The sequence below is a fragment of the Thermobia domestica genome, chromosome 3 (assembly GCF_964235325.1).
Source record: "Thermobia domestica chromosome 3, izTheDome1.hap1.1, whole genome shotgun sequence".
NCBI lineage: Eukaryota > Metazoa > Arthropoda > Insecta > Zygentoma > Lepismatidae > Thermobia > Thermobia domestica.
The window spans coordinates 283,193,974-283,212,187 of NC_137456.1; the positions used below are offsets into that span (position 1 = coordinate 283,193,974).

The 18,214-nt window shown below is 35.3% G+C and overlaps 1 protein-coding gene across 1 annotated transcript in view; it reads left to right on the top strand.

Moving 5' to 3' along the window:
* Positions 1-9,204: 9,204 nt before the first annotated feature.
* LOC145681099 (coiled-coil domain-containing protein 22 homolog) overlaps positions 9,205-18,214 on the top strand; it is a 56,251-nt gene continuing 47,241 nt past the window's right edge. Inside the window, exons 1-2 of the mRNA XM_081752498.1 lie at positions 9,205-9,362; positions 16,754-16,925. Coding sequence (XP_081608624.1) covers positions 9,313-9,362; positions 16,754-16,925 — 222 coding nt within the window. The 5' untranslated portion in view covers positions 9,205-9,312. The remainder of the gene's footprint in view (positions 9,363-16,753; positions 16,926-18,214) is intronic.

Consider the following 18,214-nt stretch of genomic DNA (forward strand, 5'->3'; position numbering starts at 1 on the left):
GTGCGAATGAGTCAGAGGTACCTTGGCCCTGCTATGACGTCATAGAATTGGGAGTTTTGGATCAGATGTTATGATGATTTTTTTTTCATGCGTATAAAATTACTAAAAATATGATCTTGATGATTTTATTACGTTATGAAATAGTACAGGTTTACGAATGCTTTTTATTTTTCGTTCCCTTTTATGGCATAAAATTTGGAGATTGTTATCCCTTTGATGAGATGGACTAACACTGGTGCAAATGAAATCTTTAGTTTACGTCCCACGGTTATGACGGTTAGGCTAAAGGAGACGGTGACGATGAGAAATGAATGAAAGTGTGGGAGAAAATTGGAGTATCCCGAGCCTAATGTTGCCCACCACAAAACTACTTTCGCGGGGTTTGAACCAGGGACCCCATACAGCAGAGGTGAACGCTCTACCACTGAGCTACCGCCCTCTCTATTGATGCGAATGAATTAGAGGTATTTGGTTCGAGCTAATGTGTTGGTATGACGTCATTGAACTGGGATTTTTAGCTTGGAGGTTATGATGGCTTTTTCGTTTCGTTTTATGGGTATAAAATTACTAAAACAAGGTTTGATCTCTTTCTTGATGATCTATTACATTATGAATTAGTAGACCCCAGTAATAGTATAAATTAGTATTAGTATTAATATGAAACTCGAAAACTTTGGAGTTCCTCCGTGGCTAACCGGTTAGCGTATGCGCCTTTAACGTGGGAGACCAGGGTTTGATTCCCGGAAGGAGTTCATGCGGTTTGAATTTCACGTTAACTAGTAGGTTCTATCCTCGCTGCTGAACGGGACGTTAAACTCAAAATCAACTTAACTCGAAAACTTTGGGAGGAATACTTGATTTTTGGTTAAGGTATAGTTTTCATTCACGGTACTTATGGAACTCGAACCATGATATTCAATTGTCAAAAAGTGTGTCCAGGATAGCATACATTTATTTGAGACGCATAAAAGAGGGAGAGGGGCGATCCCGGACTTAGTTAATAATAATAATTTTTATTGTATTCGTTTGTGGATTAAATGAAACTGTTGGAAAGATTTAAAAAGCTTCTTTGTGTATTGACTTATAATCATATGTTGAAAAAGAATCGTCAACTATATCGTGTCACATATGCTTACGTATTCGTTGTCACAGTATCGTTGGCATTGTTTGTTTGAACAAGTACGGTGTTTAATTGTCAAATAGTGTGTAATGGTTTACTTTGAAAAGATATATTAATTCTTTGAGAAGGAAAAAAGAGACGAGATTAGGTTGTTTTGGACCTAGTTGGTACCCCTTGTTTTCGTCTGTGGATTAAAATAAAGAGATGACGTTTTGCTTAAATCTGGTTCATTGCAATAACGCATGGTTAATTAATCATACTCATGTAACGAGATAACATTGAGGAGTTATATCTAATGACATAACAATAACATATATGTGTAATGGTTTACTTTGAAAAAATACATCCATTCCTAGAGAAGGTGAAAGAGGGAAGTGATGAGCTGAACCTAGTTACTACCTTTTGTTTCCGTTCGTGGATAAATAATAATGACGTCTTGAGTATAGGCTTTTATAGGGCATAAGTACATGAACGAACACTAAAATTTCATGATTGGGGTGGGTTAATTTGGCAGAACCAAAGTCATGGTGTCCATAACTAATTTTAGTATTTGATCACCTAAAATTGTTAAGATATGATTTGGGAAGGTTCCTAACATCATGTATTCTCTTTATTACGTCATAGGCATGCACAGTCTAGATATAGTTTCCGAAGGTCATGAGTTTGATTCTCGATGATGGCTTATATGACTGATATGGCTTATATGACTTATATGGACTGGCTCCAAATTTTTGTGCTGTTTTGGATTTATGCTCTACATAGACGTTGTGGAGCTCTTCAAAGTAGAGTTTACTGTCACTTTATTTACATATAATGAGGATATGCGTACCATAATGCACTCCTCTTAAGCTTTTTGATAAGAGAACAACGATACTTTAAGGTTAACTTCTTGGTCTTGGTGTTAGTTCGTGTAATTTATATCTTAAATAACATTGACGGTTTAGTTAAAATCATCATCTCAAAATATTTTAGCCAAAATTTTTCAGTGAGTGCAAAGAGGGAATTGTTTGACTTTTAACCGTCAAACCTTATCCGGTTTTTAACTATTCATTAACAAATAAACGGTTTTTAACTATTCGATTAACAAATAAACGGTTTATAACTATTCGATTAAATTTTGAGTCCACTAATTTCCAGTTATTACAAAAGTTCAAACTAAAACTAAAATAAAAATACTAAAATTTCTAGAACTCAAAAGTTTAAAATCAAAAAATTTGAACTAAAATTTTCGAATTAAAAGTTTCAACCTGTGTCAAACTAAAAATTTTATAACTTCAAATTTTCAAATCAATTTTCGAACTAAAAAAGTTGAAACCAAATTTTAGAACTAGAAAGTTGAAACAAATTTTCGAACAAAAAAAACTAAATAAATTTTTTTCGAATACGAAATTTCAAATCAAAGAAACAAATCCAAACTGAAATTTTAGAATTAAAAGTTTTCGAAAACAAATTTTGGAAAACTACAAATTTTCGAACAAAAAAGATGAAATAAAAAATTTCGATTTCAAATTTTTCAAATCAAACAATTTTACACTGAAATTTTTTAACTAGAAATGTAAACTAAAATTTTCGAAACATGAACTCAAAATTTTCGAACCAAAAGAAGTTGAAACCAATTTTTAGAACTAGAAATAGTGATGAGCAAATGCAAGACCAAGACCAAGACCCGGGTGGTCTTGGTCTTGGTCTTGGTCTTGCACATGCGGTCTTGGTCTTGGTCTTGCAGTGGAACCCTCGGTCTTGGTCTTGGTCTTGGTCTTGCACACCTAGTCTTGGTCTTGGTCTTGTTCTTGCACACCCAGTCTTGGTCTTGCTTGCAAGAGTCTTGCAAGTTTTGCTTTTAAGAAATCTATGATTTTCATAAGTAAATTTTACTCTGGATATAAGGGATAATAAATTCTACATTGCGTCAATAGTGAGGGAAATACAATGTATGTTTCTAAATGTAATATAGGGCCTATTTTTCCTTCGTGTAAGTGTGATGATACTGTACAACATAGGCGATGACCTTTACTTTTTTTTCAATGGGTGATCACGCTTCACTACTTATAAGATAAATCACAACATTTCGTAATATTTTTATGTTTTAACAGATCCAATACTCCACTGGTTCCCAAACTGGGGAGGCTATCCCTGACAGTGAGACGCATGAAAGAAAACCAAGACGGCACAGATTACTGAAATACCATAAATTACAAAATTATTTTTACACTCTAAAGGCGTCAGATTTTTTTCTTTCCTACCACGATTAGCTCATCTTTGTATTGAACAATCTCCCAATTAAATGTGGAAATTTTGTTTTACTGATTCTAATATGTCCTGTATGGGGCAGAAATAAGAACATACGCAAAAACGATGAAACAGTTAGACTTTCGAAATGTGGGCATGGAGAAAAAAGGAGAGAATCAGCTGAGTTGAACGGAAAACGAATGCGAAGGTTTTAGAAATAGTAGCAGTAGGGGAGAAAAGAAAAATTTTAGATGTAATGAAGAGGAGGACATTGGCTGAGGAGGAACTGTATTATGAGGGACGTGCTAGAGGGAGGGGGCGAAGGAGATCGTAGTTGAAGAAAGATATTAAGACAGAAAATTGCTACGTTAAGACGAAGAGACTAGCTGAGGACCACAGTCATCGAAGCTTCTCAGCTGCAGCAAGTGACCTGCCAATAATGGCAGAATAGCTATTATTATGACGATGATGATAAGTTTTGCAATATTGACCAAAAAAGAGAGAACAAATTAAAATAATAATAATTAAACCTCTTAATATTTTAGAATATGAAATTAAATTAAATTTGTGAGTTTTACGTCCTACGATAATGCCGGCTAGGCTAAAGGAGACAGTGCTGATGAAAAATGAATGAAAATGGTGGAAAGAAGAAAGTGGGAGGAAACGGGAGAACCACGAGGAAACCCACGCACATGGTGTAGTCCACCACAAAGTTCACTTGGCGGGGCTGGGATCGAACGCGGGACACCAAATACCAGAGCTGAACGCTCTACCACTGAGCCACCGCGGCCCCAATATTTTAGAATAATTTGAGTGAAAACTGAAAACGACTCAACTGTCTGTCTTTTATATATCTATCTATCTATCTATCTATCTATCTATCTATATATATATATATATATATATATATATATATATATATATATATATATATATATATATATATATATATATATACACTCAATTTATATAAATACTTTTGACCTACATTAGAAATACATAACAACGGCATCAAACTTCAAGTTATTTGAAATAAGTACGAAATCACTCTCAGTTATGAATATAGATTATTTATTGTTGTATAATGTTATATCGTTGAATCCTTGATTTGCCGTATACTTAAGGGGGCTATAAGTTATATTGATAAACAATTATTCAACGTATAAGCATCCACCTATGAAATCAAACTTGCGGTCACATGCGCTAAGTTTTTGTGAATGTCATGAAAATGTTATTTCAATATTAATTTTATAAGTACACATTAAAAATTTCCAACGGATGCTTGAACCTCAGAGCCAAGGCCATATCCATGTAGTCGGCACCTATGGTGTACGGAATTGCCGATGTTCAATGCTACATTTCCCGTTAGTTTTGGAAGAAGAACACCATTCATATGTTTTTGAAATGAAATTAAATATCTACTTTAACGTCCCACGATTATAACACTGAAGCTAAGGGAAACAGTGATGATGAGAAATGGTGGAATGAAGAAAGTACGAGGAAACGGGGAAACCCACGCACAGGGTGTTTGTTCACCAAAAAATCTCACATATCGCAAGCTGCGATCGAACCAGGGCCCCATGTACCAGAGGTGAACGCTCTGCCACTGAGCTACCGTGTCTATAATATGCTCTAGTTTATTTTTGCTTATCCAATTCTTATGGACACAACTATTCTTCATATGATTTCCCAAAATCCAATCATGGGCCGTCGTGAATGATCAAATGATGACCAAAGTAAATCAGACACTGAAGTTATTATAGCTTGTAACAATTCATAGAATTATGCTGTCAAACGTCTCGTGAACAACCGATTTCCGGCGGTATTTTTACTGGAGCCAAGAAGTTCACGTGAAAGATGTAATGATTTTTCTTCTTCCTTTTTACATTCTATAAAAAATTCAAGTAGTGTTGGTACTTGTGCAAGACTTGCGCAAGAGTCTTGGTCTTGGTCTTGGTCTTGCAGATATGGTCTTGGTCTTGGTCTTGGTCTTGCATCCCTTGGTCTTGGTCTTGGTCTTGCATCGGGATTCCTGGTCTTGGTCTTGGTCTTGGTCTTGCATGCAAGACTCTTGCAAAAACTGCAAGACCAAGACTCTTGCGCTCATCACTAACTAGAAAGTTGAAACTAAAATTTTCGTACCAAAAATGAAATGGAGATTTTTCAAACGAGAAATTCCAACTGAAATTTTCGAATTAAAAGTTTCAACCTGTGTCAAACTATAAAAATTTTATAACTTGAAATTTTCAAATCACAATTTTTTTGAACCAAAAAAGTTGAAACCAAATTTTAGAACTAGAAAGTTGAAACTAAATGTTTCGAACAACAAAAATATGAAATCGAGATTTTTCAAACGAAAAAATCAAACTAAAATTTTCGAATTAAAAGTTTCAACCTGTGTCAAACTAAAAAATTATGACGAAATTTTCAAAACAAATTTTGAACCTAAATTTTCAAACCAAAATTTTCGAACTGAAAGTTTAAAGTTTCGAACAAAAAATAATTCGAAATTTTCATACAAACTTTTTGAGAAAAGAATTAAGCACAGGTTTGAAAGTGATCACTTAATTAGATTACACCTTAGAAATCAACGGTTTACAACAAATGAATGTTTTCGACTACATTTGCAATCTTAAAATTCAAAGTGTAAAATTAATGAATGGATTTCAAGGTCGAACTATAAGTTAGAGGTAGGGATTAACCAATTTTGGGCAAAGGTAACTTTTCATCAATAACTATTCTCTATTCAAGTTTTATAGTCATAAAAGCTTATCATTTCAGATGACGAGAAAACTCCATAAAATTAAAAAAATAGCAATGATCTGTTTGGTCATAACTCATTTCATAAGGCATAACCATAGCCCTTTACTGATTTTAAAATTTTAATTGTCTTGAAGAAATATTCGGGACTAAGTTTTTGAGACGATGAACCGTTTGGTAAGCCATAGCCGAATCGAGACATTGATATTGCTTGAAATGAAGTTTAATCCAGCTTTATCTCATCAGCAGCTCTAACTGACGAACCGCTTTTAGTGAACTGTAACCTTTTATTTGTTTCAGATCAACGTCGACGTGATGAGCTGGTTTGCCAACCATAATCGGACTTTTTCCGTATCATCTTGAAAGCACGCAAAGCTTCTTAGAATGGTTATAGGTGTTACGCTACGTGAAAACCCGAATCCCTACCACAGAACAAACATAAACGCATATTTTCAAGACCTTGAATCTCACCTGGGACCATTTTAAGAGAAGGTTACTTACCACAGCGCTTTCCAAGCCGATGTGTTCAATTGACCCAGCCACGCTTTTAAAACGGCATTATACTGTAAACTGATTGATTTTCCTTCTTAGAACGGTTATAGGCGTTACGCTACGTGAAAACCCGAATCCCTACCACAGAACAAACATAAACGCATATTTTCAAGACCTTGAATCCAACCTGGGACCTGAATATGGAAGAACCATGAAATAAAGTAAAGAGGCGCGCGTCATTTTGATATAAAATTACATGGCAAGCGCATTTTATCTAATCCCAAACGGTTATCGTCGAATATACAGGGTTACAGGAGCACTCTGATTAGCGACATTAAAAAGCGCCCAAGATTCATTACTTTGCAAGCGATGTTTCTAATTCGCCACCGTAGCCAACACGGAAGAGCACACGCCTATTAATCAAAGGTTCGCTGGTTCGCGCCCACCCCAGGCTGCTTTTTTTTACTTTTTGTGTTTTTTTAGACTCACCTTAATTTAAACAAATTACGCATAAAGGCGATTTGACATATTTTGAGGGAGTAATTTTCGCTTACGATCTGGGGAAGGACATACCTAGAACATACTAGATAAGTTCGCTAGGTACATGTCAGGCACGTCCCTAAAGAGTGGACATAGACTCTATCACTTGCCATCCATGTGATTTCTCTCTCATAGGTAGATAAGGACATAATGGATACATTCCCATATACCTGAGGGAACTTGATAGGCATATGCCTACTATATAATTGTGCTCTTAGGGCTTTAGCCTAGCCGGCATAAACGTAGGACGTAAAACTCGAAAATTTCATCTCATTTCATTTCTATGTTGGACAAAGGCAGGCATTGAATGCAGGGAATCAAGAATACCTATGACGTGGACCAATAAAATTACGTTTTTCCTTGAGAGAATTCGGACCCAATTTCTTTACATGCTATCTCCAACTCTGAAGTGTTTGAAAAAATGTTATAAGAGGCATTTTATATCAATCTTTTACAATTATTTTTGAATTTTAATTCCGTATTTTAGTGTAAATTCCCATTACAACTCCTATGCCGATCATCGCAAATAAGTGGGGTACGGTGGCTCAGTGCTCAGTGGTAGAGAGTTTACCTCTAGTGTATAGGATCTCTGATTCGATTCTCAGCCACGTAAGTTTGTGACGGACAACGTTTGTCCGTTTGTTTTCTCTTGTGCCCCTCTTCCTCCTACATCTTCATTCCACTAATTATTCCATCATCATTCACTTGACTTGATTATTCGTCTCCCTGGGCGGTATTCAGAGAGAATTCGTTAATCGAGATTTAGTCACAGACTAGTTAGTAAGCATACTAACTCTTTACTAAGGAAGGAGCACATTCTGGTATTCAGAGTCTACTTTGAGAACAACTAAAATGACGATTTAGATTGATTAACTTATATAACCCCAATGCATCGGGTGAGAAAAATAAATGTGGCAACTACGGAAAAGTAGATGAGCGCATGCATCTGTAAAAATGAAAATAGATGAAATACGACATACGAAATGTTGTGTCGCGCGCTAAACCGTGGGTACAAGATTAGCCTCTGCTCTAGATTAATTAGTCACATGTGTTTAACTTCGTCAAATACAACTTCTTAATCAGAGACTCTGAATACAATTTTGATAACCATCCTTTAGTAAACTCGTAGTAAGGTGTTAATCAGTCGTCAAAACGACTCTGCATGAGGCCACCTTCATCTAAATCCTTAATCATTAGACGTTAAACTAAAAAGGCCTTATGCATAGTCGTTTTGACGACTGATTAACACGTTACTACGAGGTTGACTAACGGATGGTTATCAAAATTGTATTCAGAGTCTTTGATTAGGACGTAGCATTGGACGAAGTTAATCATATGTGACTAATTAATCTAGAGCAGAGTCTAATCATTTACCCACGATTTAGCGTGCGACACATCATTTCGTACTTCGTATTTCATGTATTTTCATTTTTCAGACTACACATGCGTTCGTTTACTTTTCAGTAGTTGCCACATTTATTTTACTCACCGATGCATTGGGGTTCTATAAGTTAATCATACCCAAATCATCATTTTAATTGTACTAAAAGTAGACTCTGAATACCAAAAAGTGTATCTTTCTTGGTAAAGACTTAGTATACTTACTAACTAGTCTGTTACTAAACTTCAATTAACGAATTCTCTCTGTATACCGCCCAAAGGGTCTTATGTTGAGTCGTTTTGACGTGTGATTAGTGACATACTAAAGAGTTCGACTAACATATGTTTCCTGTAGTAGTCAGGCTTTTAGTAAGACACTAATCATATTTCAAAGCGACTGCATTTAAAACGCGATACGATAACGCAAACCATAATAGAATGAGCACCTCCCATAAGAAACATGGCCCAGTATCTTATTGTAAACAACATACATCGATTATTTTTGGATATCGATATTCGTTGTAAATTCTAATAATATGTTCAGTAACTTGTTTACAACTAAGTTCTTTAAAAGTAATGACTATCTATTGTGGAACGTTTAATTACCGTATTTAATTGCAATAATTGCAATATATTTTTTGTTGTTATAGATAAAACAGTTGGAGTCGATCTCTCGAAGTTATTGTCATGTCACATCGAACCGTTTCGGACACCAGTCATCAAATTCAATACATGTACGCGAAGGTGGTGCAGACAACTTTTTTTCTACGTGTGGAAACTCATGTGACATCATGGAGGAAGTAGATAAAATAATAATTCATTCGTTGCGGCAAGTAGGATGGTTAGTTTGTGCAAAATATGAATTGTAGATTTTTTTGAGATAGTGTAACCGCTAGGTTGCATGTTTGTTATTTATATTTTTAAGAAATATATGCTGAGTTAATTTATATATTTTATGTTTTTTTGGTAACTGGTCGAATAGTTGAAAGCTTTAATTGAATTGTTTATGATTCAGCTGGAGAACTTCGATGTGTATCAATACTAATATTTTTAAAGTACTAGGAAACGTTCATTTAGACCCGTACGTATAATTTGGGAGTGGTTAGTTTTTTTTTTCTTTTCTCAATTAAACCAATGGAAGGGTAAATATAGTACTAATTGTACAGATTCGTTGAGTAATTTGGCCTAAAACTTCTGCAGTAGGAATATCCTAATAGTTTGAAATTAATTTAACTGATTTTATATTGATGACAACACTTGGTATTGATAACAATGTTTTTCGGCACTGGCTAATAATAGTCCGTCACAAAAGTTGCAATTTACGATTTAAACGACATTACTCGAGCAGACGGTTGTATCGTATTTTGACACATTTCTTACATTTTCAGTTTAGGTTGGAGCTTTCTGTTTCTTTTAGCTGAGTATACACTAATTGAGGAGCTCATTGCTACCTGCACATTTACTTCAGGAGGGCTCACTATAAATACAATTTGAATCTATGGCATAAACATTATTGTGCATAAAATACGAAGCCAACTTGTACTAGGTGACTACTAAAGAACACAAATGTTATTTACTCGTTTCCGAGCAGGTGCGCAGCAAGAGGGTCCGAACGGGAGCTAGGGGGTGCGTCCGTAGGAAGTAGGCGCGTCAGCGACGAAAGGTGGAAGAGCATACTTAAACACACAATACTTTTTACTCAAAATACGTTGCAATGTGCTATGTATTAAAAATAATTACTTTTGTTCACACACTAATTCCTTCACGAAAAATATTTCACATCGTATTTTAGGCATTTATTCCGAAGTTGGACGTCCGCTTTCGCCACGTTTTTTCACTTATCTCCTTTCCACACTTTCTGCAATTTGTTCTTAGGTTCATTAATCCGTGCTCTTCACAAACTTTAAAAAAATTTTGCTCGTTATCAACGTATTGCTTCACAAATGTTAAAACTGTTAGTTCATTGCCCTTGTACATTCGCCATGTTGATAACATAAATGCTCGTTTCTTTCCCACAATGCAGCTGTTCGGTTACCTTGCGCCAAGTAGTTCCCTCCGCTCGCCGTATAGTCCCATGTTTATAACCGCTTATATATAACAAATAAACAGATTTTTTGATACTCTTATACATTATCAAGCACACAAACGATCAAATTATCCATATCTTTTCTGTAAATTTTAAAAATTTTGCTGGAAACGGACGCCCAACTTTGGAATTTAACCCGTATTTTATCTATAAATTTTATATTTGATAGAATAGTCTGCTCGAGTGAACCCATTAAAACTTACAAGCATATGAAAGATGCTTGTTTAAGATCATTCCAGCCCCCGCCAAGTGAACTTTGTGGTGGACAAACACCGCGTGCGTGGGTTTTCTCGGGGTTCTCCCGTTACCTCCCACTTTCTTCATTCCACCATTTCATACATTACTCATCATCACCGTCTCCTTTAGCCTAACCGGCATAACCGTGGGACGTAAAACTCAAAGATTTCCTTTCATTTTTGTGTTTAAGATGCTAATTCACTGTTAGAGCATTTCCATACAATGTAGAAATCTAGTATTTTATGTTTACAAGTGTAATGTGACTAGTGTCAGACCAATACAAGGGCTGTACTAGTGTTAAAATGAAAAATGTGTACGAAAGATAACAGTGTCACATAACTAATTTCCGCATAAATTCCATTAACCCTCGCCACTTTAGCGTGTTAGATTACGCTAATTTAGATTTGATTAGATTAATTTCTATCAGTATTATGTATGGTATACTACGATATAAACTCGGAATTATTTCTACATTAATATATACATATGGTACACACACTTCACATTATTGTATTGTAAACAGTAGAGGTCTGTTCTATATGGAATTGAATGCTCTAAAGGTTGAATCACTCTTTTACCGTCCAATCTCGATGTTTTACCTTTCGTTAAACAAAGCATTACTACATAGAAACAATTTCAAATGCAGTTTCGTTTTTTTTTTTTTTTTTTTTTAAAGTATTTAAAATCAAACGTGATAAAAAATATATATATCAGGGTGGATTGATTTAAATCAGTCTGATTTAAATCACTTGATTTTTTAAATAAAAATCATTGATTTAAATCAAATTGCGAAACAAGTTGATTTAAAGTGAAAATAAGTAAAATCCCGTTTCTGTTCTGTTATTTCGATTGTGGAAGATAATAATCATAGTACAATGAGACTCAAATGTATGTACAGCACAGTATGAAAACGAGTATCATGCAGAGGATGATGAGGGAAAATCCCGTTTTGAACGGGTAACAGGGGAATCCTGTTTTCTTCTCTTCGTAACAGCGTTTTTAAATCGTTAACTATTCCAACGGGGAACTTACCATGAATATTTTATTTTTTTCTTCTTCTTTTTGTTACTTGTCAGACTATTAGTTCCCAAATAATAGGGGCGTATTTAGAGGGGTCCGATGCCTTCTCCGAAACTTTTTTTTTTGTTTTGTTTTAATTTATAACTAAAAAAAACTAACTAACTCTATGGCCTCTGGAACCCGGAGGTTCAATGCCGCGTTCACAAAAGCTCTTCATTGTCTTCTATTTTTAGCCAACTGGATCTAGTTTCTACTTCGTATTTCTATTTCTTCGAGATCCATCCTAATATTATCCTCCCATCTGCGTCTAGGTCTTAATAATGGTCGTTTTCCGATTGGACTTCCAGTTAAGACTTTGAAAAAGCCCTACTTTCTTCCATCCTGGCTACATGACCTGCCCACCTGAGCCTCCTAGACCTGATGACCCAAACAATGTTTGGTAAACGGTATAAATTATGTATTTCCTCGTTGTGAAGTTTCCGCCATTCCCGTTCCTCTTTGGTCCGAATTTCATTTGTGGACCTTCACTCAAATACGTTCAGTCTGCATTCTTCCCTTAGAGTAAGCGACCCTGTTTCGCAACCATAGAGCACAACGGGAGTGATTATCGTTTTGTATATTTTAAGCTTCAAATTCCTCAACAGAATTCGCGACGACAAGAGATTTTGAACCGAATAGTAACACGAATTCCCTGCTTTTAGTTGGTATTTAATTTCTTCGTAAATATGGTTTTAGTCTGTTAATATTGATCCTAGATACTTGAAAGTGTCCACCTCATCTAATATTTCAACGCATCCATAATTTGCGGTATTACGATCCCGACAAACTTTCATGTATTTAGTTTTCTCTCCATTTACTTCTAAACCCATGTCGCTGCAAGCGTTTAATAAGACTTCTGCATTTCTTTCTATTGTTCTATCATCCCCTATTAAATTTACATCATCAGCATATGCCATAACTTGGTGAATACCATTTAAATCTAGGCCCTGGCTGCTATCTTTGATTTTCCTTATAGCGTACTCCAGGACAAAACTGAATAATAACGGCGACAACGCATCTCCTCCTTTTAGGCCATTCTCGACGTGAAAGTTCGTGGACAAACATTTTCCTACCCATACTTTACTTTGGGATTCATTTAAAGTAGATTTTACAACTTTAGGCGAAGTTTATGTATTTCGTGCCGCAAGCTGGTTCTGATTTTTCAAAAATATGCCCCTGCTAAATATCAGTAACTTCTTCTGTGAAAAAAAAAAGTGTCATGTTGATAAACGTTGCTGTACTTTTTCCTTAATACTTCAGAAACATTGGAATTTCAATAGGTTAACTACTGGGGATTAATTCAAAATTCAACCCCAATGCTTTCACTTAAATGACATAATTAACATTTAATAATCATTCCTAATGTTTTTTCTTCAGTTCGCGACTTGTAATATACGAGGAGAAAGATTTGAATTAAATTTTAAAAAATCAACAAAAATGATTTAAAAAAAAATCATGTTCTTTTTCACCCTAATATATTGTGGCGTATTTTCCAACATACACCTAGTTATTTCATACATCTAGACAGATTTTGACAACCGTTTGATAATACTGGTTAGGATTGAGTGCTGCCATTTGGGTATCATGGGCTAAGTGGGTTCCTAAGCTTGTTCATTCCATGTAGAGACCCGTAACAGTGGGAACGTTTAATGATGGAATCGGGAAATTACGAAAATCGTGTTTCAGTCATAGCTACCCAACGTGTGGGTACCAGCACCACGAATTTTCGCCGTTCTGAAACCCTTGCAAATCAGTGAACGATTTGTCTACCATACCATCTAGCGTTACAATAAAACGGGAAGTGTCAATGACTGGCAGCGTAGCGGCAGACCGCGCACAGTGAGGATACCATAGGCAGTTAAAGCCGTAGCTTCAAGGATTCTGCGAAATGTTGTCAGGACTCAATTAGTGGTGCCCCAAGATATTTCGAGACCAACCGTGTCACGAATGCTCAATCAGGACCTGGGGCTTAAAGCCTACACACAACGTATTGTTACTTCCCTGACTGATGTATTACGCCAGCAGGGTGGTGAAAGCCAAATTTCTCTTCAAAGATACGCAGGAAATGGTCACAGAACAATTCTCTTTTCCGACGAAAAGCTGTTCAGTTTAGCAGTCCTTTGATGCTCAAAAGACTGTATGCGTCATCACCAATGCAAGCTGCTGAACATGTTTCCAGGATGCAAAGGTTCCATCATTCAACATCAGTTAGCACCTACTGGCCAACGACCTAGACTTCATACCCACATCAAACTGGCCTTCTAGCAGCCTGGATCTGAACTCTCTCAACTACAAGCTGTAGTCAGTGCTTCAATTAATGGCCTGCAAGAAGAGACACTTTCTGAAGCACAGCCTGGTTAAGGCAGCCCACCACTTCTCCATCAACGCTGTTCATAAGTCCATTGACGAATGGCCCACCAGACTCCGAATCTCAAGACATACATTTTAAAAACTGCTTGTTGTTCTCGATGTTCCACAGTTCCATGTATCATCATGCAAAAGATAACAGTATATCGTCAACACTGTCAGTATTTAATTTCCAAACCTTTGACAGTATATTGATATTTACAATGCAGTGGTCCAAAAGTAAGGAAACACGCCAATAAGTAAAAACACTGCAAGGGGAAGAGGAATGGGGGGAAATGTTTGAAGACACATCAGAATGACGTCCGCCATCTTGAATTTTACGCAGTTGTCTGTAGAGATGCAAGGGCTTCGAAAAAAGCCGGCTTTTTTTGAGAAAAAAACTAGGTTTTTTTCTGCTTCGCTTTTTTGCTTGGGAAATTTTGGGCTTTTTTCAAAATTCTGCTTTAAATTGATAAAGCAGACTTTGTTTATACTTCTCGATAACACAAAAAGTCACTTAATTAGTGGTTGATGCTGATAATAATATCAAACCTCGAAAATAAATCATGAATTTCGAAAAGATATTTCAAACAATTTTACTTCAACATACTTGCATTATGAATTCCAGAGGATTAACCAACGTATATAATAAGAATTTTTTAACCTCTTATATACAAAAGTAAGCAGAGTTGGCAAGAACCATGGTTGTTTTTGAAAATGCCAAAAAACACGTTTTTTGGTGGATGTTTAAACCAGGCTTTTTTGGTTTAAACCAGGTTTTTGGATTTAGATATTTTGCTTTATGTATTTATATTACATATTTACAGAAATAAGTTTGTTTCGCCTTAGTGTTGTTATGCAACAGCGGGGTTATGCTGGAAGAAGTCCCATCAGCTTAAAGAAGTCCGGTCAGTAAATTTCTTAAATTGAGAAACTCCCGCCCTAGCCATCGGGAAAATCCCGATAATCCCTGATTCTCAATATAAAATGATCTTTAAGGTTGTATCCGGAAGATTATTGCTAAATACATAATCGAAACAAAATATTAGTTATGCCTGTACTCATAAACTTCAAGCACCTCCCAAATAAAATTAGGACTTTTTAGAAAATGAAACAATCAGAGAAACCCCTCCTAAAGTACTTTTCTAAATCCGCTACTGATTATTTGTATAAATTGGTATTCAAGGTTACATCTGGAAAATTATTGCTAAATCACTGCACAGCTACAGTATAACAGAAATGTGGAAGTACGGTTTGACGGATATATTGAAAACGTACCGTACGCTTTGACAAATATATAGAAAAACGTAAGTTTAACTTTTGCGCTAGGAGCTAGAGTACTAAGCTCTTAGAAATGAAACACGGATGACAAATTAAAATGATCTAGAGAAGAAAAATAATATCGATAACTCAAAAGTTAAAATAAAGTTAAATAGCCTCTAAAATTGCCCTCAAATACTACATTCTTCATGTTAGCTTTAATTCGTTAAACATGTGCTCCATCCATCTTGATGGCGAATTTCAGAGCGAAATATCGCATTTAGGTCATGGAATTCTTATCTAAATATAGAATATACTATAACAAAGCTATTTACATAGAAAAATCATGAAAATGAAAAAAGCCAAAATTTCCAAAATTCTCGTTTTTTTTTTCCAAAAAAGCCGGCTTTTTTTGCATCTCTAGTTGTCTTACGTAGAAGCTATAGCACGTAATTTTTCGTAGGAATTGAAATATCCAGAACTATGATTTCTTTTATTTATTAAAAAATGAAAGAAATCATTTTACAGGGAAAATGAAAACTTATAACGTGCCGAAAAAACGTAAAGCTAAGATGTGGCAACCCTATTTAAAATTAAGTTCCTTCTTCATAACCCCGTTGTCGAATAAGGACGTTAAGGCCAAATGAACTTTATGCATCCTTATTTAATCTAAACAAATGCAACAAATATATGAAGAAAAAAAACTGGTTTTTACACCCCACCCCATCCCAAATGTCAACATTTATAAAAACTCAGTTCAAATTAGGTGATGAACTGTATGTAAAAAAACATTTCAGTTGGTTGAGATGTTTCCCTCTGATTGGATATCAAAATGAGTTTCATTTTTATATAATAGATATCAGTGTACAAAAGAGCAAGGTTTATTTATAAGATTGCTTTCAGTGGCGTACATTATAATAAACATATGGAAGCTCAGTGTTGTTTGTACCTTCTCATTTCTTTTTCCTCTGAATATATTGTTGCTGAGTCTTAGTAGTTAACAAGTTACCTCAAGCAGAAATGTTATTTTTGTTATTGGTAAATTCTAGCTTCCTTAGTATTAAAAGAAAATTATCCCTAGATAGGTTTTAAAATTAATTCAAACTCTCTTGGCTCAAAGTAGCAAAATCTTTATATTCTATTGGGTTATGTCGAGTCAAAGTGATTATTTAACGGTAAAATACCCTATATCGTGCGGCATAAATGTATGTGAATAATTAATGTGATGTTTGTGTTTTCTCTAGTGACATTGAAGACGATGTAGATGCTCTAAAGCATTTTACTACAGAGTTGGTGGTAGAAGCGGCAGTGAGATGCTTGAACATAATTCAGCCTGGACTGGGCTTGTCCCATACATTACCACCATCAATGTCGGCTCGCTTCCGCCTGGGAGCCAGCCTAGCGCAAGCGTGCACGGTAAGATCCATAGTCTTAATATTTTCTGTATTATGCATGATTTGCATTCTGTACTTTGTGTATTAATTTTCATTTACTAGATCGTGCCAACTGTCCCAAATAATTTACGAGAGCCACAGGTCAGATTGTTTTGAACTCAATTAGTCAGAACTCAAAGATGTCTGTATAGTATGATCTCAGAATGTTAAGAACTTGAGACCAAAATAGCTTTGCAGTAGATCAGAATATACATAAGGTACTAACTTGGACTAATTTCGTATGCGTCTATCATTTAATAGTTGCCGAAGTTTTTTAATGGGAATTCCCATCTTCCTCGGCGGCGGCGTTTTCTTAAAGCATCGACTGCAAACTTCGATTCGCCTCTTATGCTATCAGTCGTTATGGTACCATGTACAGAAATATCAAACAAAAACCTTCCTTTTAATATAATACAAGTACTCCACTATTATTAGTAACGAAAGTTGCGCTGTAAAATATTTCAATTTTCAGAGAACCACTTTGAGATTTTTCTAGAACTCAAAACGTAGCAAACTGGTGCAGATGTAAGCAACTACACACTTAAGACTATAAACAGTTATATATAAAAAGACTATAAATCGCGCTCCTAGAATAAGATTGTCATAACTTAAAGAGGTTTTAAATTATCAATTTTTAATGTGTGTAATAATTGTAATTGGTATGTATTTAAGAAAGGTTCTTCCTATAATTAATACTGTCTTGAAATAGCATTACAATTCCCAAAAATAGGAAGAATATTTTCTTTAGGATGTTTTGTGTAAATTAATATTTTAGAGTTATAACAGTCTTATTCTGGAGGTGCGTAATCTTTAGCTTACGTGATATACTCAATGGATCTCTTACTACCTTGGCTTATCATAAGTATCCACAAACTAATACTTCAATATTACATTTTTCGTACGATATAATCGGTGTTTTTCACAGTGCACTAATTGGAATTTCTCTAAAATAATTTCTTCGTACGTTCTGTGAAAACAAATATTTAAACTAAATCATTTGCTGTTGATACCGTAGGATGTGAGTTGAAGTTTGTAGTCAACGGTTTCAGAAAACGCTGCTGAGGAAGATGGGATTTCCCATTGAAAATTTCCGCAATTATTAAATACTAGGCCTATACTAAGATTCATCCGAAGTTACGTGTAATCATGCGTCAGGTTAGTTCCCTAAGTCGTTACACAAAAGATACGAGGAACATTTTTAAAGTAAGGTCCGTTTGACAATATTTAAGTACAGTGCGAGCGTTCGTAATTTTGTGCATATGTAGTGTTTCC